Source organism: Haliotis rufescens, unplaced genomic scaffold (genome assembly GCF_023055435.1).
Source record: "Haliotis rufescens isolate VD_foot unplaced genomic scaffold, xgHalRufe1.0.p SCAF_16, whole genome shotgun sequence".
NCBI classification, from domain to species: domain Eukaryota; kingdom Metazoa; phylum Mollusca; class Gastropoda; order Lepetellida; family Haliotidae; genus Haliotis; species Haliotis rufescens.
The window spans coordinates 17,215,185-17,240,345 of record NW_025963846.1 but is presented as its reverse complement, the minus strand read 5'-3'; the positions used below and the strand labels follow the sequence as shown (position 1 = coordinate 17,240,345).

At 40.8% G+C, this 25,161-nt stretch overlaps 3 protein-coding genes across 5 annotated transcripts in view; 2 read left to right on the top strand and 1 right to left on the bottom strand.

Moving 5' to 3' along the window:
- LOC124122576 (protein rolling stone-like) overlaps positions 1–9,432 on the bottom strand; it is a 22,434-nt gene extending 13,002 nt beyond the window's left edge. Inside the window, exon 1 of the mRNA XM_046485646.2 lies at positions 9,399–9,432. The gene's annotated coding sequence lies outside the window, so the exon portion shown is untranslated. The remainder of the gene's footprint in view (positions 1–9,398) is intronic.
- LOC124121173 (protein rolling stone-like) overlaps positions 1–24,298 on the top strand; it is a 36,018-nt gene extending 11,720 nt beyond the window's left edge. The window contains exons 1-5 of one of the 3 annotated variants that reach the window (XM_046484173.2): positions 6,234–6,778; positions 17,993–18,119; positions 19,778–20,015; positions 20,966–21,076; positions 23,593–24,298. In XM_046484173.2, the coding sequence (XP_046340129.2) occupies positions 18,024–18,119; positions 19,778–20,015; positions 20,966–21,076; positions 23,593–23,972 (825 nt within the window). In that variant the 5' untranslated portion in view covers positions 6,234–6,778; positions 17,993–18,023 and the 3' untranslated portion in view covers positions 23,973–24,298. Of the gene's footprint in view, positions 1–6,233; positions 6,779–17,969; positions 18,120–19,777; positions 20,016–20,965; positions 21,077–23,592 lie in introns of those variants that run through there. The other 2 variants (XM_046484161.2, XM_046484167.2) reach the window with 2 other exon arrangements.
- LOC125380966 (antifreeze protein Maxi-like) lies at positions 9,821–11,793 on the top strand. The gene is made up of 2 exons (XM_048396756.1): positions 9,821–9,920; positions 11,156–11,793. Exons 1-2 carry the CDS (start codon positions 9,821–9,823, stop codon positions 11,791–11,793), a joined length of 738 nt encoding a protein of 245 aa, XP_048252713.1.
- Positions 24,299–25,161: the final 863 nt, after the last annotated feature.

The window sequence follows — 25,161 nt, the reverse complement described above, 5'->3', positions numbered from 1 at the left end:
CCGTTGGGGTTTACAAAAAGGACAAACAAACATATAATGGAATTCATCACCAACACGTTCGTTCATTGTCAGGGATTTTGTGCCACCCACCTAGTTCAATAGGTAAATGGTGGTATGATTTTCTAAACAGAGGGAGTTTTATAACCAACGAGAAAGGAATAACTAATAAATGCTTTTCAAGGACGAGTTCAGTTTTAAATATGCGATATGTGATACCTATAGAAGAATGTGTGATCTCTGCAAATGTTTGATTTGCTATATCAGATAATCTTAACGAAATGATTTTCGGATATAAGGAAGAACTGCTTGTTGACTTAACCAATAGAAACTGAAGCCCATCTCATTGAAAATACTTTAAAAACATTTTATCTATTTATTACAGCTATTGTTTGTACAGATTTCATCATGTAACATTTGATATAGAATTCTTGATAACTTTTGTTCTGTGCCAGATGAGACCTAAGCCCCAAAACATACCATTCAAAATTTGATAGAATTAATTAAAGGTACTCTTCCAAGTTCTCCATACATGTATAAAGGTGTACTTAAGAATAATAGGAAACAATATACATGTATTATAGATTTTGAAATAATCTTACCCTGGCTTCCTATACAGGGACTTGGGTGGATTCACTAAATGAGTCCTGCTTTGGACGTTCTGCCCCAGTGCCTTTGTCACACCTTGAATGGTTCTTCTCATCGAGGTCACTGGATCGGGTACAGCTGTCCGTCACACGTCACAATATCGTCAAGGGTGTGTGTGTGAGTGAAATAACTATTGTGATCATTAAATTTCTCAGGTTCCCCCAAAGGGGGGATCAGCTGGACCGAGGGAGTACATGTACTGCTAAATATACAAAGTGAGTAGTTAACTAGTAACGAGATGTATGGGTGATCTAAAAATATCTCTGTCTTGAAATGTTTGAAAAAACGACTTGATGATTTCAATGTTGTGAGGGTTCTGATTGAAAACAAAATATATAGTTGTGGCCGATGCGTAAAGTTCTCCTTGGGGGATCGACGAGTATACTAGTATATAATAGGGCTGGGGTATTTCTAGAGAAAACTGTTCCTGGGTTTAAGAAAAACATAAATTGTATGTCTTGAATTAGTTACAGGAAAAGCACATAATACCTATGTGTGTCGTATCCCGCATGGTAAAAAGTCGTTCTGTGTGTGTATGTTGGTGGGGATATTGCTCAAACTGAAGACGAAGAATAATTAGGGTCGCCTTACGTTTATAATAGTTCCATACACAATTTCAAAGTTCCATTAATTTAGATCAGTTTTGGGGTAAGCGATTTAAGCCTCCAGAGTATTGAAAAGGCCCACGAATTAAAAGTTCAAACGAAATTATTTCATTTCTGGAAAGCGAATACTCATTCATTAAAAAGTAAATGATCCGGAAAATGAATAATATTAAAAAGGAAGAACAACGACTGCATCATCTGATGGAGACATCCACAAGTAGCTGCCTGAGTACTATGATGTTCTGTTGACCAACATACATAGAACATATATAGAACACACATAGAACATACATAGAACATACATAGAACATACTTAGAACACACATAGAACATACATAGAGCACACATAGAGCACACATAGAACGACTACATATTCAGGAAGCGAAATGTAGACATTGTCAAACATCTCTCTCTGGGAACAGAAGCATATAACAGACGATGACCAACAGGTGGTGCCAAGGACTGGATTCATCTTTCTGAAATGCTGCACTTCTAACGTCCTTGAGATAGTCACGTCGGTTGAATGGAATGGATAACTGTTTCATTATCGAGTGTGTTCATCGTGTGTGTTACGTCTATACACCTGTAACCGCCACGTGGCCGGATCACAGCATTTCTGCAAATAAACGCTATCGGCACATGCCTTGTTCAACCATGAATCCAATGTTTTGAATCCATTGGAACATTCTTGAACGTCGGCTGCAGGCAATGGTTCCCCTAGCGTGGAATCTGGCAGATTTAGCAACTGCATTTTATCGTGACTGGGATTGTAGGTTCGAATCCCGGTTCGCCCCGATTATGTTTCTAGGTTTGTCAGCACCATACCCGTGCTCGAGGATTTCACCGAAGTGGTAAACGTCTGTGACCTGCATCACTTCGGGCTTTCCTCCCACATTAAGCTGACACGCCGTGATATGACTGGAATACTGTAAAAACCGGCGTTAAACCCAACTCACTCACTCACTCATCGTGACTGGAAGCAGTTACCCCTTGATCGTATCAGAAGACACACTCAGGGAATTAGATCACACATAGTCTCTGAAAATATATTAACATTTTGATAGAAACAAACAGCTACATATTGAACCTGTCGATGGTCCAAAGTTGCTGCATGTTGAGCTATTGCATTGCAGAATGGGGTGGTCTGATCAGAAGAGAATATGGTTCAGGGACTGTGTGACAGACTACGGGGGAATGAGGAGGAAGGTAGGGGCTGTCATCCGGTCACCTGGCGGTTACAGTCGCTACTGTGTTTAATGATTTGGATTGTCTTTATGGGATTACAATGAACGTTTTCGAACAGCAATGGTATTTATACCCGATCAACAACCTTCCCGATCTAGCTATCGTATATATGATAATATACGATAGTAAAAAACGATGACGAACGAAGCGTGGTTTATTACACGATAAAACATTGTTCTCTCATGACGTCATTTCTGGAGATTCGAACATGCGCTCGCAACTTGATGACGTCGTAAATTCTATGACGTAATTTAGCTGGCACTGGGCGAACGGTCGCATTCAAAAGTGGGCGATATGACAATCTCTTTTGGACAGGAAAATTTGGAGAATATTTGGGAAATACCAAACGTAACCCCCCTGTTTATAAAATTGTCTTCTCCGACACTTCTCCGGTTTGACTAGGCAGTGCTTCCTGGGAGAAGTCACATTCGCTGTCTGGGCTGCGTGTAGAGGGGGCAAGGGCCCTGAGCTGATGATGAGTCTAACCAGCCTGACTGTGCCAGGATCACCAAAACCCTCTTTGCCGCATTTTTTATTTTAATCTGTAAATGCTACTACTACTACTACTACTACTACTACTACTACTACTACTACTACTACTACTACTACTAATACTTGTACTTGCATGTACACCTTCACCTTATCATACCGCGTACGCATGAATAGCAGGATGAACAGCCGCGGAAGAAAGCAAAGGAAATATAAGATTGAAGCAATTCCATTTGTTTCAGAAGTACCAGACCTTTTCGGGGACGTGGGGTGACCCACACTGTTCAATCCGCCATGTGCGTTATTTGTTAACATGCTAGCACTTTGTTGATGATAAAATGGTCGAGAAACGAAACTTATTTTGCGTTTATGTAACCATTTACGTCGAAAATACTGAAGATACTGTTTCTCGTTTGTGTCAAAATGTTGTGAAATCGATCCTTTCGCTTTCTGCTCAACTGTAGGGTATGACCAGATTTTAAATATGTCATTGTGTAAGTCTCCATACTACTGAGTATGTTCCTTTGACTTATTTACCTGTGACTGTAGGCTTTCGTATTCCACCACGTCTCCCGACTCTACACTCAACTGTGGGAAATCACCATTGTGGGTCGCCTACATGTTAAGTTACACGACCCACTTACCTGACTTGTAATTTAGTATTTACATGGGTCGTCTCTATTATGGGTCTCACAATGGATATTCCGGGGTGGATGGAGTGGGCATATAATGTATTATTTTCAATTGATTCTTTAGCAGTTTGTTTTGGACAAATCATTTTCTGCAGAAGAAACACCAACAAAGCCAGCCCTTGGAAACACACACACACACACACGCACGCATTCAGGGACTGAAATGGCGACGTTTCGTTATAAATTCTTATACCGTTCTCGCTTGATAACGGCATAAGGATCTATACCGAAATGTCGCCATTACAGTAACATAACGAAGTTGTTACCTATCAATTATATCTACTTTGTCATCCAACTTCTTAGAAATGCCTATCAAACAATGTATTATGGTGTACTGACACATCACCGAACCAATGGTCATGTAGACAGTGATAGGTAATCCGGGGATTACGTGGAGCGTTGTGTGTCCAATGCAAGCACTGGGAGGTACTTGACACTATAGAAATTGGCGGTTTTTCCTAAACGGGTCAGTGGAGTCAGGCAGCGATATAGGTTTGGAATTAATATTACCCCGGCTACGTGCATATGCACTGGGGCTTGGGATTATTCACTGAACGAGTCATGCTTTTGGCACAAAATTATATTAATAAACCGCAAGGCCTAGGGGTATTCGGATATCTGCCACAAGAAACAATGCATGGAAACGCGTGAGTGAATGTTGTTTTTAACACCATCTGAAATATCTCGGCTATGTGACGGTGCGCTCCTGTAAAGCTTTGTAAATGATGATGAGTATCATTAGACAAACCAGTGGTTGATAACATAAGCAACGGCCAGAGCAACATACAGGAAACGCAATGCGATCACCCGATCCTCATTCTGGTCGGTTATTTCGACACGCATGAGACACTGGGAATGAACTTGAGGTTTAGGAAGACCTGAGCGGGAAGGTTTAATGTTGGGTTAGACTAGGGTTTAAGGGAGGCCGGAGCGGGAAGGCTTAATGTTGGGTTAGACTAGGGTTTAAGGGAGGCCGGAGCGGGAAGGCTTAATGTTGGGTTAGACTAGGGTTTAAGGGAGGCCGGAGCGGGGAGGTTTAATGTTGGGTTTGACTAGGATTTAAGGGAGGCCGGGGCGGGAAGGTTTAATGTTGGGTTAGACTAGGGTTTAAGGGAGGCCGGAGCGGGGAGGTTTAATGTTGGGTTTGACTAGGGTTTAAGGGAGGCCGGAGCGGGGAGGTTTAATGTTGGGTTTGACTAGGGTTTAAGGGAGGCCGGAGCGGGAAGGCTTAATGTTGGGTTAGACTAGGGTTTAAGGGAGGCCGGAGCGGGAAGGCTTAATGTTGGGTTAGACTAGGGTTTAAGGGAGGCCGGAGCGGGGAGGTTTAATGTTGGGTTAGGCTAGGGTTTAAGGGAGGCCGGAGCGGGGAGGTTTAATGTTGGGTTAGACTAGGATTTAAGGGAGGCCGGAGCAGGGAGGTTTAATGTTGGGTTAGACTAGGGTTTAAGGGAGGCCGGAGCGGGGAGGTTTAATGTTGGGTTAGGCTTGGGTTTAAGGGAGGCCGGAGCGGGGAGGTTTAATGTTGGGTTTGACTAGGGTTTAAGGGAGGCCGGAGCGGGGAGGTTTAATGTTGGGTTAGACTAGGGTTTAAGGGAGGCCGGAGCGGGGAGGTTTAATGTTGGGTTTGACTAGGGTTTAAGGGAGGCCGGAGCGGGGAGGTTTAATTTTGGGTTAGGCTAGGGTTTAAGGGAGGCCGGAGCGGGAAGGTTTAATGTTGGGTTAGACTAGGGTTTAAGGGAGGCCGGAGCGGGGAGGTTTAATGTTGGGTTAGACTAGGGTTTAAGGGACGCCGGAGCGGGGAGGTTTAATGTTGGGTTAGACTAGGGTTTAAGGGAGGCCGCAGCGGGAAGGTTTAATGTTGGGTTAGACTTGGGTTTAAGGGAGGCCGGAGCGGGGAGGTTTAATGTTGGGTTAAACTAGGGTTTAAGGGAGGCCGGAGCGGGGAGGTTTAATGTTGGGTTAGACTAGGATTTAAGGGAGGCCGGAGCAGGGAGGTTTAATGTTGGGTTAGACTAGGGTTTAAGGGAGGCCGGAGCGGGGAGGTTTAATGTTGGGTTAGACTTGGGTTTAAGGGAGGCCGCAGCGGGAAGGTTTAATGTTGGGTTAGACTTGGGTTTAAGGGAGGCCGGAGCGGGGAGGTTTAATGTTGGGTTAAACTAGGGTTTAAGGGAGGCCGGAGCGGGGAGGTTTAATGTTGGGTTAGACTAGGGTTTAAGGGAGGCCGGAGCGGGGAGGTTTAATGTTGGGTTAGGCTAGGGTTTAAGGGAGGCCGGAGCGGGGAGGTTTAATGTTGGGTTAGGCTAGGGTTTAAGGGAGGCCGGAGCGGGGAGGTTTAATGTTGGGTTAAACTAGGGTTTAAGGGAGGCCGGAGCGAAGAGGTTTAATGTTGGGTTAGACTAGGGTTTAAGGGAGGCCGGAGCGGGGAGGTTTAATGTTGGGTTAGGCTAGGGTTTAAGGGAGGCCGGAGCGGGGAGGTTTAATGTTGGGTTAGGCTAGGGTTTAAGGCAGGCCGGAGCGGGGAGGTTTACTGTTGGGTTAGACTAGGGTTTAAGGGAGGCCGGAGCAGGAAGGTTTAATGTTGGGTTAGACTAGGATTTAAGGGAGGCCGGAGCGGGGAGGTTTAATGTTGGGTTTGACTAGGGTTTAAGGGAGGCCGGAGCGGGGAGGTTTAATGACGGTTATGTAGGGGTTAAGACGGGCTGAAGTGAGGAGCTTAAACGTAGAGTTATGATATGGTTAATACATATCGGACTGCTTCCTGTAAAATAAGCAAAATGGCGGAGGCAACTTTCGAGAACCGGAACGTTTTATAAGGCGTTTGGGTTATTGCAGTATTTACGTTGTATAGAGCCTCAGTGGAAGCACAGTGTCGTTCGCCACGTCGTCTCTACAACGTGATCTGTCATCAGAACAATAACGTTCTGCATCAATGCTTTCATCACACCCAGTGTACTTCAACTCATCTGGGGCAGCAGGCCGCTACACGGCATAACATCGTCAACGGGGTGTGTGAGTGAACTGTCTATTGGCGTACATCCTATGTCTCAGGTTCCCAACAAGGAGGGATAAGCTGGACCAAAGGAGTACTGCTATATAAACAAAGTAAGTAGTTAACTTGTAACGAGATGTACAGGTGATCTGAAAACATCTCTGTCTTGAAATGTTTGAAAAAACGACTTGATGATTTCAATGTTGTGAGGGTTTCGATTGAAAACTAAATATATAGCTGCGGCTGATGCGTATAGTTCTCCTTGAGGAGGTTTCGACAAGTATACTAGTATATAATAGGGCTTGGGTATTTCCAGCGCAAACTGTCCCGAGGTTAAAGAAAAATATAAATTGTATGTCTTGAATTAGCGACAGGAAAAGCATGTTAAACTTGTTTCTGGAATACCGAATAGTAACTAGTCGGTTCTTGTATGTATGTTGATGGGGAATTAGCTCAAATTGAAGACGAAGAATAATTACTAATAGAAATAAGTTGAGTTGAAATTACCTCAAGTAAATTTATAATTACCCCACAACTACAAGTCCAGTACAGCAAACATGAGTATGTGGATGTACATACTGGAGCTTACAGTATAGGTGTAAACATATACATTATATACATGACATGTAGATATGGCAATGGACAACAATTGGCAAATGAAGAGTCAATGCCGTTGACAGGTACTTGGATGTGACATATGACATGATTACCGACACCACCCAGGTAAAGATTGATTAAGGCTATAACTATCATAATATGAATGACGATAGTGTTGGATAGCACTATTTACTACCGTTACACACATAGATTACAGTATGCATGAGAAGCAGTCTAGATTTCCACATCGTTTTATACGTGTATCTAAATACATTCTGCCAGGGCTTCTGTCAAACTATTCCGAATCAGACATTTTGTACCTATCTCTTGAGACCCACAGCAGGTACCCGGGTAGGGTCGGGTAATAGGGGTGTGGGTACCCGGGTAGGGTCGGGTAATAGGGGTGTGGGTACCCGGGTAGGGTCGGGTAATAGGGGTGTGGGTACCCGGGTAGTAAAATTGGCTCGTCCCAGCCCTAAATAATACTACTGTATATAAAGAGTCAACTTGTCACGTCAGTATTTTGTTACACAACAGCGCGATAGAGGACTGCCAGTATTCATTATATTGAGAAGGTTTCTGGTCATATGCTTATAAAACCGTAATGAATAAAAGGATGCACCGTGTACGGGTACGTGGACACTAAGGTCTGTTGTCATGTGAGATATGCAGCTATGGTGTTAGAATTGTTTGGTGTTGCACAACATGTATACACACAAAATCAACAGTTCGAAATCCAGTAGTCAAGGTTTCATTTCATCCGCTATTATCAATATTTTGCACGATAGTCCTTGTATTTAGGTTGATTGCACAGGTCTGTGTCACAGGTCTGGATCATTTTAGGTTTAAGGGTATTAAGGCTGTTTGGGTTGATCTATTTTCATGTCATTGTTTTTTGTGCCTTATCAATCAATTAATCATTCAATCATTCAATCATTCAATCAAGCATTCAATCAAGCATTAAATCAATCAACCAATCAATCAATCAATCACCAAACAACCAACCAACCAACCAACCAACCAAACAACCAACCAATCAATCAATCAATCAAACAAACAATCATCAGCAGACGCGCGGTATCCTCAGCAAATTCAATAATAGCACGTGCTGGGTCAATAACTGGGTCAGTTTTGGGACAGCTTCCGTGTTGATATTATTTACAATTGCGTTTGCTATTTCCTTTCCATAATGTTTCGGTTTCGGAGGGATGTTTGAACTTTTATTTTGCTTACCTGCAGTACTGACTATGGTTGTATTGCTACTATTTAAAGTGAGAAACATAATTGGACACTGGATATCTGAGTACATATGCATATGGGAAAATTCAGCAATATCAAATTCATAAAAACATGGAAGGCACATCCGTGAAGATAGGACATACTGAACTAAACTGGAATCTTAACAAGTAACTTTACGATTGTCTTCATCTATCCTAAGTCTTTGAATGACATTTAGAAGTGATACGTATAAAGAAGAGGGGCGGTCGGGTAGCCTAGTGGTTAAAGCGTTCGCTCGTCACGCCGAACACCCGGGTTCGATTCCCGACATGGGTACAATGTGTGAAGCCCATTTCTGGTGTCCCCCGCCGTGATATTGCTGGAATATTGCTAAAAGCGGCGTAAAACCATACTCACTCACTATAAAGAACAGCATAATTTTATATGGATGTCAACTTCTTTATTATGAGGAAACACAACGTTTCGGAGTATATGCATATTCCTTCATCAGGTGAATGAATGCTATGAGGCAGAGAGCATATATAATATACATATGCATCTTAGGACAACAAAAAGTAATATTAAAGATAATAAAAGGTGGAAACTAACACGGGAGGCCAACAGATAACTGCCGCTGATAGGTGATTAGCAAAAGACAATGGACGCCAACACTTTACAGTAATTAGCGCATCTGTGACCATTAAACAATTCTTAATGGATTCAAATTCTTAATGGGAAATGTCAAACTCAATTGTGATACGAATCTGGAGACTGTTTAATATTGACAAAACAGATCAAGTCCACGATTTACGACCATGAACGGCTGCCGAAATAAGTCAGTCGTGATCAGTAGAACTGAGTTGTTTTCCAAAATCGCAAAGTTTCAATTCGTTGTCATTGTCAGAGATGATAACCTACCAATGTAACCAGGGACGGCGTGGTCGGAAGTCTTGCATCCTCCTCCCAGAAAGAAGCGGCATGCTCGGTGTTGAACGTCTTCAGATGAAAATAAAGGTTGCGATTATGTCTTCCAATGCGTACGTTTGGATACTCATGTCATACGTCCCACAGGAAAGTTCTAGTTAGCTTAAGTTTTGTCCATACATGCAAAATGGCCGAAAGGCTTATGTGACGTATTGCCATCCGTCTTTGTATGGCGTACTTCAACCGTCATGCGAAATCTACACAATCCAATACGATTTATTCATGAAATATGTTGAAAGATAGCATGTATAGCTCACCTGGTACGAAGTTTCGCGGGGAGCTATGTCGTGGTGGTAAGTTTCAACCAAACTTGGCAGGAAGCTTCCACCAGGAGTGAAGAATAAAAAAAGCTGCAAATGGAGTGCCTGAGCGGGCTGAGTAGAGTTCAATTGATGAGAGGAAAAGGGGTGTTCTGCCACAGGTGCCCAAGTGCCAAGCTGAGAATTGCTCGCCAGCGTTCGCGATCGTGAGGACAGGTCGTTGACCAATGTCGGGGTAGCCTGTGTTATAAATAGATCAACGTTGAGGGCAATGTTGGAAACTTTTGAATGAGCCGGCTACAGTAGGCCTCAAGTGAAGCGTGTGATATAAATACCTGTAGTGAAGAAAGCTATTATTATTGATAGTGACTTCAGGCCCGTTGAAGGATGGAAGGAGTATTTGTCTGGTATTTATTTTAATCCAAAACTCCCAGTCTCCTTTCCTGGAACCACTAAACTCTATCATACTGTGAATAAGGAGGGAACATTTGATATCGGATTACATCGCAATGCCTATTCGCTTCAGAGGCCTTTGAAGCATAGGTTCAAGCGGAACTGAGTGGTGGCTAAAGGTTTGAATGCTCGATGGGATATTGGCTTAGTAGACGTGTCTAACATAACTTCGGATAAAGATAGTGTCAAGGACTTGTTAATAGCAATCAATATTTTTTCAAGATGTCTATGGGAGGGAGCCATGAAAAAAAGAATCCCGAATCTGTGGTCAAAGCCAAGAGGAACATATTTACAACAGCGCGTTTTGCCAAAGATCATCAAGTCGGATAAAGGCCGTGAATTTAATAACAACAAAGGTATCACCTTTTATGTCACCAAGAATGAAACAAAAGCGTCCTATGTTGAGCTTGTGATTCGTACCCTCAAGACAACCATGTACAGATAGTTCACATACGAGCAAACGTATCATTACATGCATGTACTACACGATCTGGTAATAAGTCTGCTGATAGTAAGTACAAAGGTACAGAAGAAGAGAAGAGGGCTGATCAGAAAGAAATCTTTGTCAAGTGGATGGGTTATCCTAAAAGGTTCAAAACGTATAAATAGTGTGGTCAAGACAGATGTACAGTGCATTTTATATTCAACCACTGATGTGTCAACATGTATATTTGCTACAAATGTTCCAAGCAGTGTGTCTGGCCTTACCGCCTGGTACGACATAGCCATGCAAAACATTCAGATGAAGATCAGCAAGTAACCAATAGCTGTCTGTCATCACCACCACCACCACCAACACCGAAGGAGCAGCAGCAGCAGCAGCAGCAGCAGCAGGTAAACAGTTATCTACCGCCACCGCAGCAGCAGCAAGTAAATAGTTATCTACCACCACCGCAGCAGCAGCAGCAGCAGGTAAACAGTTATCTACCACCACCACCACAGCAGCAGCAAGTAAATAGTTATCTACCACCACCGCAGCAGCAGCAACAGCAGGTAAACAGTTATCTACCACCAACGCAGCAGCAGCAACAGCAAGTAAACAGTTATCTACCACCAACGCAGCAGCAGCAACAGCAAGTAAACAGTTATCTACCACCACCGCAGCAGCAGCAGTAGCAAGTAAACAGTTATCTACCACTCCCGCAGCAGCAGCAGTAGCAAGTAAACAGTTATCTACCACCACCGCAGCAACAGCAGCAGCAAGTAAACAGTTATCTACCACCACCGCAGCAGCAGCAGTAGCAAGTAAACAGTTATCTACCACCACCGCAGCAACAGCAGTAGCAAGTAAACAGTTATCTACCACCACCGCAGCAGCAGCAGTAGCAAGTAAACAGTTATCTACCACCAACGCATCAGCAGCAACAGCAAGTAAACAGTTATCTACCACCACCGCAGCAGCAGCAGTAGCAAGTAAACAGTTATCTACCACCAACGCAGCAGCAGCAACAGCAAGTAAACAGTTATCTACCACCACCGCAGCAGCAGCAGTAGCAAGTAAACAGTTATCTACCACCACCGCAGCAACAGCAGCAAGTACACAATTATCTACCACTACCGCAGCAGCAGCAAGTAAACAGTTATCTACCACTACCGCAGCAGCAGCAAGTATATAGTTATCTACCGCAGCAGCAGCAGCAGCAGCAAATTAGCAACAGCTGTCCGCTGCCATCACTACAACCAGCGCCACAGGTACCACCACAAGTACCACAACAAACGGAACGAGAGACATTTAAGTATTCACTTCCATCAAATGCTGTCATTGTAGGGCCAATTGGATGTGACAAGACCATGTTGATGTACAATATACTCTTGAATGGATACATAAAACCAACACCCATCAACATCGTACGGTGTTATACCGAATGACAGCCAATGTATGAATCAGTCAGTAAACATTATCCTATCTGAAGTTTGTAAAAGGTATTTCCTATAATCTGCAAGATTGTTTTGATGCACGAATTAACAATGTGCTTATTCTTGATGATCATATGGCCGAGGCCAAGGATGACAAAGGCATCTCTCTACTGTTACAAAACCTCTTCCCCAGAGGCAGAGTCACGTGACATTGCCTTGAACTCCCATTACGACACTTATTCAGTTCACCTGTGGATCGACATCAAGTCAACTTATATGCCAGAAGAATATACCCCAATACCACCGATCGTTTTATGTCAGTCTATGAAGCTTCTGTCCACAAACCCTATGGAACCTTACCATTGACTTAAAACTAACTACCCCTGAAACTGAAACATTACATCCAAATATTCTGGAGGAGCATCAGCCTATAAAAGGGCAGCTAGTTCAGGAATCTTTTCAATTGGTCAACAACCTCCCACCTGTGCACATCGTCGCTAAGTCTAAGTGCACTCTAAGTCTAAGTAAAACTCTGTTAATAGACTATTCTATCAACGCACCACCATCTACCAATGGTCTGCTCCAATATGATTCGACCGGAAAGTCGCATCCGCTGATCAGGTATAGGTCCATGGGTGGGGGCATTGTGGTAGGGTTTCTATAACATATATACACACTGAACGATAAAATATATATACACACTGAACGATAAAATATATATACACACTGAACGATTAAATATATATACACACTGAACGATAAAATATATATACACATTGAACGATAAAATATATATACACATTGAACGATAAAATATATATACACATTGAACGATAAAATATATATACACATTGAACGATAAAATATATATACACACTGAACGATAAAATATATATACACATTGAACGATAAAATATATATACACATTGAACGATAAAATATATATACACACTGAACGATAAAATATATATACACACTGAACGATAAAATATATATACACATTGAACGATAAAATATATATACACATTGAATGATAAAATATATATACACATTGAACGATAAAATATATATACACATTGAACGATAAAATATATATACACACTGAACGATAAAATATATATACACATTGAACGATAAAATATATATACACATTGAACGATAAAATATATATACACATTGAACGATAAAATATATATACACATTGAACGATAAAATATATATACACACTGAACGATAAAATATATATACACACTGAACGATAAAATATATATACACACTGAACGATAAAATATATATACACGTTGAACGATAAAATATATATACACATTGAACGATAAAATATATATACACATTGAACGATAAAATATATATACGTGTAGGCTACCACTTGTGAGGATAAGTCACTTTAGTTCTTTTATGAGAGCTTCATTTAAGTTCTCTAATTTTTGGTTTGTCCTGGTTAATCATCCGGGTTATAGTCAGTGCATGGACAAGCACGTGGACGTAAGCAGAATGACATGAACTTGTGTAGGGTGTAAATGGCCCATAAAAATTTGTAAGTATTAACAATATATTTAAGGAACAACATGTAAATCATAACTAGCAATGCTATAACAAATGTAAATGGTGTAAAAGGGTAAATTGCATGTTGAGAAGGTTGAAGTGTGTATCACAGATGTTTCGTTTAAAATCCGGAAAATAATGTTGAAAATAACATAACATGTACTTACTACCTTAGTTACAAGTTGTAATATTTCCCATTTTGTTTTTTATTATAGCTTGTACCTGTCAACAATAGGCCTTACAATTAAAGGGCCAGTAAAGGAATTTGAAGGAAAGACATAATACAAAATATCTGTCAATGATTCAAGACTGAATCAAAAATGTATTCATCAATCTATGCTAAAGTTATAAAATAAACCATTCAAGACAGTGTACTGGATTATGTGTCAATGGCCAAAGCGTATCACCTACATAAAAGTACAAGAAATTTTTATACATAACAAAGAATGTTATCATCAGACATTAGAAGTGACACAGACAGCTGGATTGCTAGTGACAGAATGTCTAATGTAACAATAAATAAAGATGAAATTCAGAGTGAAAGGATAATTCAACTGAATAAAGAAAGAGCGGGTATCCAATCTGCATTCACCAGAACTGAAAATCAGATAAATGGTCTCATTGTAAATAAGAATGCTAGTCCTACAGACATTGAACATGTTGAAGGATCAGTGAAATCAATTGAGAAAATCTTTGACAGTTTGACACAGAAAGTAAATCAGCTGAAGGAGATAGTGCGAGATGATGCAGAAGAGATTAGTAAACTGGAAATGTACATGGATAAGATGTCAGATAGACTGAAAACAGTGATGTCTAGTATACAGATGTGGCATCATGATACAGTAAAACCAAGTGATTCAGCGAGTCAGGTAGGAAGCCATGCAAGTAGTGGAAGCACGAGATCGAAGATTGCAGCAAGGAGAGCTGCACTGAAAGTCAAACAATCTGCTCTGAAGAAGAGTCAGGAACTGAAGTTAAAGAAATTTGAACTTGAATTACAAGAAGAGACTCTTCAAATGGAGACTGAGCTTGCAGCTGCTGAAGCTGAAATAAAGGCAATCAATGAAATCGATGGACCCCCTTCTGTTAAAGATGATGGTAAACCATTCAAGACAGTGTACTGGATTATGTGTCAATGGCCAAAGCGTATCACCTACAATACGCATTGAACGATAATATATTTACACATTGAACGATAATATATATACACATTGAACGATAAAATATATATACACATTGAACGATAATATATATACACTTTGAACGATAAAATATATATACACATTGAACGATAAAATATACACATTGAACGTTAATATATATACACATTGAACGATAATATATATACACATTGAACGATAAAATATACACATTGAACGATAAAATATATAAACACATTGAACGATAAAATATATATACACATTGAACGATAATATATATACACATTGAACAATGATATTTATACACATTGAACGATAAAATATACACATTGAACGATAAAATATATATACACATTGAACGATAATATATATATACACATTGAACGATAATATATATATACACATTGAACAATAAAATATATATACACAATGAACGATAAAATATACACATTGAACGATAAAATATATATACACATTGAATGATAAAATATATATACACATTGAACGATAACATATATATACACATTGAACGATAATATATATACACATTGAACGATAATATATATACACATTGAACGATAAAATATATATACACATTGAACGATAAAATATATTTACACATTGAACGATAAAATATATTTACACATTGAACGATAAAGTATATATACACATTGAACGATAATATATATACACATTGAACGATAATATATATACACATTGAACGATAAAATATATATACACATTGAACGATAAAATATATATACACATTGAACGATAAAATATATATACACATTGAACGATAATATATATACACATTGAACGATAAAATATACACACTGAACGATAATATATATACACATTGAACGATAAAATATATATACACATTGAACGATAAAATATATATACACATTGAACGATAAAATATATATACACATTGAACGATAAAATGTATATACATTGAACGAAATCGGACAATAACTACATTTCAATCAACCAACTTTCCGTTGCTATGGCATTAGGGTAGTAACGGAGAAGAGGTTGCCATGCAGAGTATCGTAAAATAACCTTTGTACTGCAGTAAGTTCGATAGAAATCTGTTAAATCGGTCAGGGGTCATAAACCCTTTTAATTAACCTGCATATAGCAACCAGGTTGTAGAGAGGGATGGTTAGTCATTTGCACATCTACACAAAGTAACGATCAATTAAATCTGTGACATTTCATGAATTTTCGATAAATGTTATTTCATGGTGAAAATCCTAAATGTAAAATACTCGTATAAATATTGTCTGTCACTTCAACTCTTAATGTAAACATTTTTTACATTAAGGGTAATTTTTACATTACATTTACATTTTACATTTTGACAAGGGATAACCCGCAACCCTTAATGTATTATTTTCACATTGAGAGTAATTTTTACGTTAAGGGTCGTAACATTGCATGCGTTATCCTGGGCCTTATGATAAACCTTTAGCTTGGTCGTATTTCTCTGGCCGGCGTTCACATCCGCCTCATGTCTTAACACTGATGTCCTCGCACCTGTAGGTCGACACGGCGTGAACACCCAGGAAGAAAACACGCGGAATCAGTGGCAACCTGTTCAATAACAGTTTATGACGAGGATAACTGATGAATGTGTTCACGCACAGCTGAGACCCATTTACAAGTGTAAACTAAAACATCATCATCGTCATCATCATCATCATCGTCATCATCATCGTCGTCATCATCATCATCATCATCACCATCATCATCATCATCACTACCACCACCACCACTACCATCATCATCATCATCATCGTCATCATCATCATCATCATCAGCATCATCATCATCACTACCACCAACACCAACACCACTACCATCATCATCGTCATCATCATCATCGTCATCATCATCATCATCACCATCATCATCATCATCACTACCACCACCACCACTACCATCATCATCATCGTCATCATCATCGTCATCATCATCATCATCACCACCACCACTACCATCATCATCATCATCATCATCATCCGCATCGATATCACAATTGTCATCATCGTCATTCTTATACTTATATAAGCTGAAATGACACGTGAAATGGGCCTGTTTGGGGGCACTACGATATGCATCAATTGGCTATTTCCTTTACAATCTATTGATTGTATGACCTTACGTGAGGCATGAACTACTGATGTATCTCACAACTCTCGCCAAATCCATGGCAACCGGTAATAAGGGCACTGTTAATGTCCTCAAAATAATTATTGATTAAACATACCGTACTATATTTGTCGCGAGGTATCAACACGACATCAGTAAGAACGATTCGGTTGCCACAACCTCCTGACAAACCGCCGGACTGTTTACATTGTTGAAACAGGTATGCTACATGTACTTGTGGTCTTGTGTAAAGCGACACTGGTTTATAGTACGAGCTAGTAGGTTCAGTTCACGATCGTGTTAGCAAATGAAAACCGACGGTTCTTGTATTTTGTATTTTATATCTTGACAATCGAAGGAGAAACTTTACCGACAGCCTTGTTGTGATCACCACACCGAATACTTTGATTGATATTTATTGTTTCCCTTTAGGAGCACTGTCTTGATGTCGACTGACTGTTCAGTAATAGGATGTACAGTCACCACTTCATGAATGCAGTTACGAAGATTCATAATGATCACGGCTATAACATTCAAGGATTCTGGTGTCCCCCGCCGTGATATAGCTGGAATATTGCTAAAAGCGGCGTAAAACCATCCTCACCCACATACTCACTCACTCACTCAAGGCATCAGTAAAGCTTTCAAAACGTTTTGTGGTAGACAAGCATGTGTAGGACATTTGCAAACTTGACGATCAGTGACAACAATGATGTCCGATGCAATTCCCTATTTTGACTTGTACCGCATGTTTCCATGTTTTTTAAGGTGAACAATTGACTTGCCTTTGCATGTTTTTGTGATCGGTGCCACAGGTGGGACAGGGTATCGGAATCGTACAATCGACTCTGATTTTAGCAAATATTTCTTATGAATATGTAAGGGTTTGTCGCTTTTATTCACACATTCTTTCCATTTTAGGAATAGAACCACGACCGTCCGCGTGACGAGCGAAAGCTTTAACTACTAGGCTACCCCATCCCCCCTTATCCCAATAGAGCTGTATAATTTTTTTCCATTTTCGTCATACATAAATTGACATGTACGTATTTCAGCGTCTGTGATTTACCTCCGCCAGTTCCTGCCTTGTCTGATCATCGCCCAGTACCATGACGGTGTCCTGTGGTCAGAGGTTCAAGGACGAGTTCCAAGTTCGGAACTTTCTACTGGGCTATGACTACCCGGGAACGTTCGCAAGGTCAGAGGTAGGTTTCCATAGTAACAGCAATTTTTCAACTGCATAAACATCGTTAATTGAATTTGAGTGAGTGAGGTGGGTTTAACGCCGCTTTTTTTAACAGTATTCCAGTTATATCGCGGCTTGTCAGCTTAATGTGGGAGGAAAGCCCGAAGTGATGCAGGTCTCAGACGTTTACCACTTCGGTGAAACCCACGAGCACGGGTATGGTGCTGACAAACTTAGAAACATAATCGGGGCGAACCGGGATTCGAAACCACAATCAAAGGTTTCTGGCGTGTCCAAGGGACGCAACTCTGCACAGCGAATCGCGGCGCCTTAGACGACTGGGCCACCCGTGCCCCCTAATCGAGTTTGAGGCTTAACGTTTATTCTACCCTGACATTTCAGAATCCTGCTTTCTGATTGGTTGGCTCATCGGTTAGACCATGATTGCGTTGACGGTTTCATCATCGAGAAAGAAAGGATCTGTTTGGAAGCTCTTTTTCCTAACACACGATCGCTAGGTTCTTTCAAATAATGATTCAAACGGTTCTATATATCGTGATGTGGATCCTACAATATTACCAGCAAATGTGGTCCTACATTTGAACAGAACGTCCGACGAACAAAAGAAACAAATAAAGACAAAAGGGTAAAAGAAAATATCGGAGCCCACAAAATGTTTTTCAGTCAAAATCCCTGATGTCGGTGAATGGAATGCATCTCCAGTTTTTTAAATAAATAATTAAATAAATGAATGTCGTTTTTCCGAGGCCGGTGAATCATGTTTTGCATGCATCAACCCTAGTCTAGCTTAGTAAATTTATGTTTTCCAAATCCGGGGCCTTGCAATTATGCGATCGGCGAATGAAATTTATTGATCCTACGTTCGAGAAAATCAACAGTTTAAATGTTTTATCTTTCTTAAAAATATTACTACATTACGTTAACTTAAGACAAGCGTAATGGAAATATTGCATTATGAATTGGTATCATATTGCACATATTTCCAATCACGCTGTGAAGAAAACATACAAAAAACACAATATCTATATAATAGACAATATTCCTTGATGGCACGATGTCAACATGACGTCATAGTGTGTCCTAAATACATCCTATCTCGGGTATGACGTCATCTCACGAAAGAGTTGTACATTTATACCACGTATTAGACAATATTGCCCCGTGAAATATGGCATCGATTAGGGCCCGGTGATGGCTCTGATTCCAAGACATATAACTTTACATGAGTAAACATGGACTGTGGCAAAACAAAGTGATCACATGTTCTACAAATAATGGACCGCCCCCGTGGTCTTGTGGTAGAGCGTCCGCCCAGATAGCGGAAGGTCCGGGGTTCTATCCCCGGCCGCGTCAAACACGTGAAAAGATGGTACTTGTTGTTACCCTGTCTGGCGTTTGGCATTAAGGGGCTAACACAAGGACTTGTCGGCTCGGAGTCAGTATACTGTGTCTGAGTGCGGGGGTATTTATGTTAAACTGCGGCATGGTATTTCAGTGGGCTAGCACTATAAATCGGCATCAGTCCGGACTAGTACGAGCATACACACATGCACGTCGCTATATAAGTGAAATAATCTTGAGCGCTACGTTAACCCCATTTCATCTCACCTAAAAGCGACATAAAACACAATTCATTCTCTCACTGATTACTTTCAGTGGAAACGTGGCCCCTCTGTGCTGTACCTGGTCTGGAGGGCTATATGGTTCCTCTACCACGTGGCAATATTCGGTCTGAGGGCCTACCTGACTCGATTTCTCGCCAGCAGCGTTCAGAACCAGCCAAAATTTCTCATTTTCCTGACCACGTGGGCCTACATGCTACTTGTGGTGACCAACACCGTCGACTTCATCATCAGTTTGTACTACTTCATCACCAGCAGGAAGGAACTCCGAGGTAAACTGCCGGGCAAAAGAAAGTATACACCCATGTTTGATGTTGGCGATAAATGAAACAAACAAGAAATGACTAATCCACGGTGATGCAACGCCCTTTTATCCGTAGATTTTCAAGCATTGTTAAGAAATGACTTTTGCAACTAAAATTTCGTATATGCACTTGATTCCTTTTTAAGCATCTGGGGCAACACGTGGTACATGAGAATCAAGTTATTTTATGTAAATATTTGTTATAGTATGGTAATATGGTAATATGGTAATATAATACAAAAATAACCTCCATCCCCAGTGTGAGAATTTTGAATTCTCATGGCTACCATTGTCATTCATGACAACACATATGGTACGACATTCACATGTCCTGCTTCACGGGATTACACTGACGTTATGTAGGCACGTATACCGTAAGCGGTACCGTTAAATACCCTTGACTTTTAATATTTGAACTCGTCAGGACAGTAGGTACAAGTCAGCTTATGGATAGTGAGTCCATCCTCCACCTCAGTTGGAGGTAGTCCAGCGTCATAACATGACCAAACCCAACTCTCGCTCTCTCGGTTACCGTAATGGTAGAGCGTCTGCCTGTGGAGCGGAAGGTCGGGGTTCGATCCCCGGCAGCGTCATACCAAAATAAGTAAACAGATGGTATTTTATGTTGCCCCGCCTGACTCTCGGGATTAAGGGGGCAAAACAACGATTGGTCAGCATGCTATCTCAATGCGCCAGCACTATAAAACACCGCATTATTCCGGTTGGTACAAACACACACGTGCATGCACGTCGATATATAAGTGCAATAATCTTGAACGCGACGTTAAACCTCATTTCACCTCACCTCACTCTCAGTCATTCAATGCGCTGATGTTTCTTCTATACATTTACGCAGTAAATTTAACTACTGATTCTGTCATCTTGTGTAACAGTTCCTTGTTTGTATTTATTGAGCAGGAATGAAAGGGGTTAATCCGTGGTACAACAAAGTATTGTGGGTACTGTCCAACCTGACCAACACCTCGGCGTTTGTGGTCAGCCTGATGTACTGGGTGCTGATCTACGACAGTGAGTATACCACACTGTTACGTCAAATCACAACACTGTTAAGTCCTACACCCTCAGGGCAAAGGTATATAGTGTATACCATCTCGACACTGTTAAGTCAAGTCCTACACCCTCAGTGCAAAGGTATACAGTGTATATAATCTCCACACTGTTAAGTCAAGTCCTACACCCTCAGTGATAAGGTATACAGTGCATACCACCTCCACACTGTAAAGTCAAGTCCTATATCCTCAGGGATAAAGTATACAGTGTATATCATCTCCACACTGTTAAGTCAAGTCCTATATCCTCAGTGCAAAGGTATACAGTGTATATCATCTCCACACTGTTAAGTCAAGTTCTATATCCTCAGGGCAAAGGTACACAGTGTATACCATCTCCACACTGTTAAGTTAAGTTACACCCTAAGGAATAAGGTATACAGTGTATACCATCTCCACACTGTTAAGTCAAGTCCTACACCCTCAGTGCAAAGGTATATAGTGTATATAATCTCCACACTGTTAAGTCAAGTCCTATATCCTCAGTGATAAGGGATACAGTGTATATCATCTCCACACTGTTAAGTCAAGTCCTACATCCGCAGCGCAAAGATATACAGTGTATACCATATCCACACTGTTAAGTCAAGTCCTCCATCCTCAGTGATAAGGGATACAGTGCATTCTATCTTCCCACTGTTAAGTCAAGTCCTACATTCGCAGCGCAAAGATATACAGTGTATACCATCACTACACTACTGAGCTTAATTCCTACATCCTCAGACTTTGGCAGCGCTGCAATTTGCTGTGCAGAGTTGCGGCCCTTACGCATGGATTCTCCTTGAATATGTTTCTGTGTTTGTCAGGACTAACTCATCAGCCTCAGGTAACGACAAGCATGGGGTACTGGGAACCTATTATAGTCCGGAATATCCAAGGGGGCTAATTCTATCCCAGTTTCTTGACAGAGTTGAGAGCAAGTTAAATGGAAAACTTGTTTTAACAGAATTTGAGGATTTTACTTCTATACCTTGAATTATATATTCCACTGTCGTTTCTATAATATACTACTCAAAAGATGTTAATGAACACCCGGTCCCTTCATATTACTATAGTTAATATTCTGCGTGATATTGTACTCAAGAGAAGTTAAAGAACACCCGATATGCTTATGTGACTATAGTTAATGTGCATAAAACAATGCAACATGGCCATAATAAATGACTATATGATAAGGAGTTCAATGACTTTTCAAGTCAAGTATGTTCGTGAACCGTTGATTGATGTGAATCATATCTTGACAACTCTAGTCCTAACTGGACACATGTTTGGACATAACCCTATACGTCAGTCGTCAGTTTCACCAGTCGCAATGTCTCCTGCTGAGTGTTAGTTGATGTCTGTCCATATTGGAATAATATCATCAACTTAAAGAAAGAAGCGAACATAACGAGTTTCTTCGCCTGTAGATAGACAATGTACGTGTGCAGTTGTGGACAAAGAACTGATGTGGACGGGGTTTTGTGTGGTTCCGAGGTGGGCGGTGATGACAATCAGGATTCAGCTAAAAGGTTTAATGGCCTCTTTAAAGCCCTTTATACAGAGGCCATTATTCCTTTGGCAGTATCGGAGAATGGTCATTGAGAATATACCAAATATAGACATTGTTATCGGCTTCAGAGTGAGTGCTCTCACTCTAGACTGCTTGTGCATTAAGGTTCCGGAAAACACAAATACTGTTCTTCGCCATGTCACACACCTATGGTAAAAGGTTTGATGAAAATAAAATCCTTTCCGCACTGCTAATTTCATTAAAAGCATACGAAACTGCTCGTTCTAATTTCCGGAATGACAAGATTGCTACAAATGCTAATGTCGGTTTCCGTTCATTATAGAATCGGAGCATATACGTGTTTGTTATCCTCCTTTATCCAGTGTAATATATCTCCCCTCTGTTATGATAAATACCCTGGACTCATTCGTCTCCATAGCATCGTTTTGAGTCCGATTCGTATTGCACGACGCTAAAAATAGCCGTCCAATAGATTTAAGACCCGTGAAGATCCGGGGTAGAATAGGTCTTCAGCAACCCATGCTTGCCGTAAAAGGCGACTATGCTTGCCGTAAGAGGCGACTAACGGGATGGGGTGGTCAGGCTCAATGACTTGGTTGATGCATGTCATCGTATCCCCATTGCGTGGATCGAAGCTCATGATGTCAATCACTGGATTGTCTGGTCCAGACTCGATTATTTACAGACCGCCGTCATATAGCTGGAATATTGATGAGTGCGGCGTTTAACAACAAACCAACAAACCAACCAATAAATTTGCTCTCCTGAGCGAGTGGGGAACCATGTGAAAAGTTCGAGAATGGAGCGATGAAGGTGGTGTCGTCACTTCCGAAACTATAAACAATGGTGGCGACTTGGTCAGGAGTATGTATCATAATGGAGATATAATATCCTGGGTTATCAAGTATGGTATCATTTTTTTATTTAACCAAATAACAACCCCAGTAATACTTTATTCCCAGATGCCAAGGGTTTCCAAGGTTACGATTACATCAGCGTGTTCACCCACGGCGCCAACCTCATCTACGTCGTGCTCAACCTCCTGGTGACGGCTGTGCCGGTGCGGCTGCTGCATTTCTACCAGGCATTTATTTTAGCCATTATTTACGGCATCTTCAGCGCCACCTACGTATTGGCAGGTGGCACCAATGATGCCGACGAGCCCTACATCTACAGCGTCCAAAATTGGAGGAACAGCCCAGGTATCAGCGCGGGGTTGTCCGTCGGTGCCGCTCTTGCCGCTATCTTCTTACATTGGTTTGTGTACTTCATACACTTGTTCAGGGTATGTGTTGCGCAGGCATGTACCCAGAATGCATCAGTCGCAGATCTGAATGTCTAGATGGGTTGTGAAGTTCACATTCTCGGAAAAAATGTCAATTCTACTGTGATATTAGAGATGTCTAGTTAACCACCACACATTCATGGAAGTTTTAAATAAGCAATCTGTAGCAGGGTAATTTTGTATAAAAATAAACTGGTTCAATGATGACTGGGGTAAGAAATGAATTAATTTTGCAATTGCATGACCCCTACCGTGTTTGAAATGTCAGTTTGTTGTATATATAATGCCTTAAATGCCCATCAGCAGTTGTGTATTATTATGGCTTCTTTGAGTGGCATTTAGAAGTTGGAATGGTAACTAAGACAAAATTGTTATGGATGAGCAACTTCTTTATTACAATTGGGCGACGTTTCGGTGAAGCAAATGATGCTTGATAACGGTGTCAGAATCTACACCGAAACGTCGCCCAATTGTACTAAAGAAGTTGCTCATCCATAACAATTTTGTCTTTGTAAATATTTTATTGTGCATAGCAATATGTGGCACTCCTGATCTTCTACTATTATTAACCTTGTAACACTTCATATAAACGCTTTCAGGGATGCGCAGCAGACATGTATCTAGTAAGCATTTGTCACAGATACATGAAGGTCTAGATGTATATCATATGATGTTATATTATTTGCCTGACTCGAAAGCATATGTATAAAAATATAATCGATCCACCACCTGCAAAAACTAAAAAGTTTTTGTATGTAATCAAGTATATACATACTATATATAGTGACCTGTTTGGATGACGATGACTTATTTGCGACATATGATGTTGAATGGAAGAAGAAACATACATGTGTTCTTGTTCACAAAATAACCAGTTATTATGATTCCCAGCATGTCAAATAAACAATAAAACGCGTTACTTTTCCCCATTTTGTTCCAGATATATTTTCACGAAACATCATGTGACATAAACATTCTTACCATCCTAATCATTAGCTTCCCCCCGTCACCTTTATCATTAGCTTCCCCCCGTCACCCTTATCATTAGCTTTCCCCCCGTTACCCTTACCATTACCTCTCCCCCGCCACATTTATCAATAGCTTTCCCCCGTCACCCTTACCATTACTTCTCCTCCGCCACTATTATCAATAGCTTTCCCCCGTCACCCTTATCATTAGGTTAATCCCGTCACCCTTATCATTAGTTTTCCCCCGTCACCATTATCATTACCTCTCCTCCGCCACT

Excerpts from the sequence above, each read along its gene's own strand:
- LOC125380966 (XM_048396756.1), top strand. The coding sequence starts at position 9,821 with ATGGAGTGCCTGAGCGGGCTGAGTAGAGTTCAATTGATGAGAGGAAAA. Across the intron at positions 9,921-11,155 it reads GCTGAGAATTGCTCGCCAGC|CAGCAGCAACAGCAGGTAAA; the intron begins GTTCGCGATCGT and ends CCACCACCGCAG.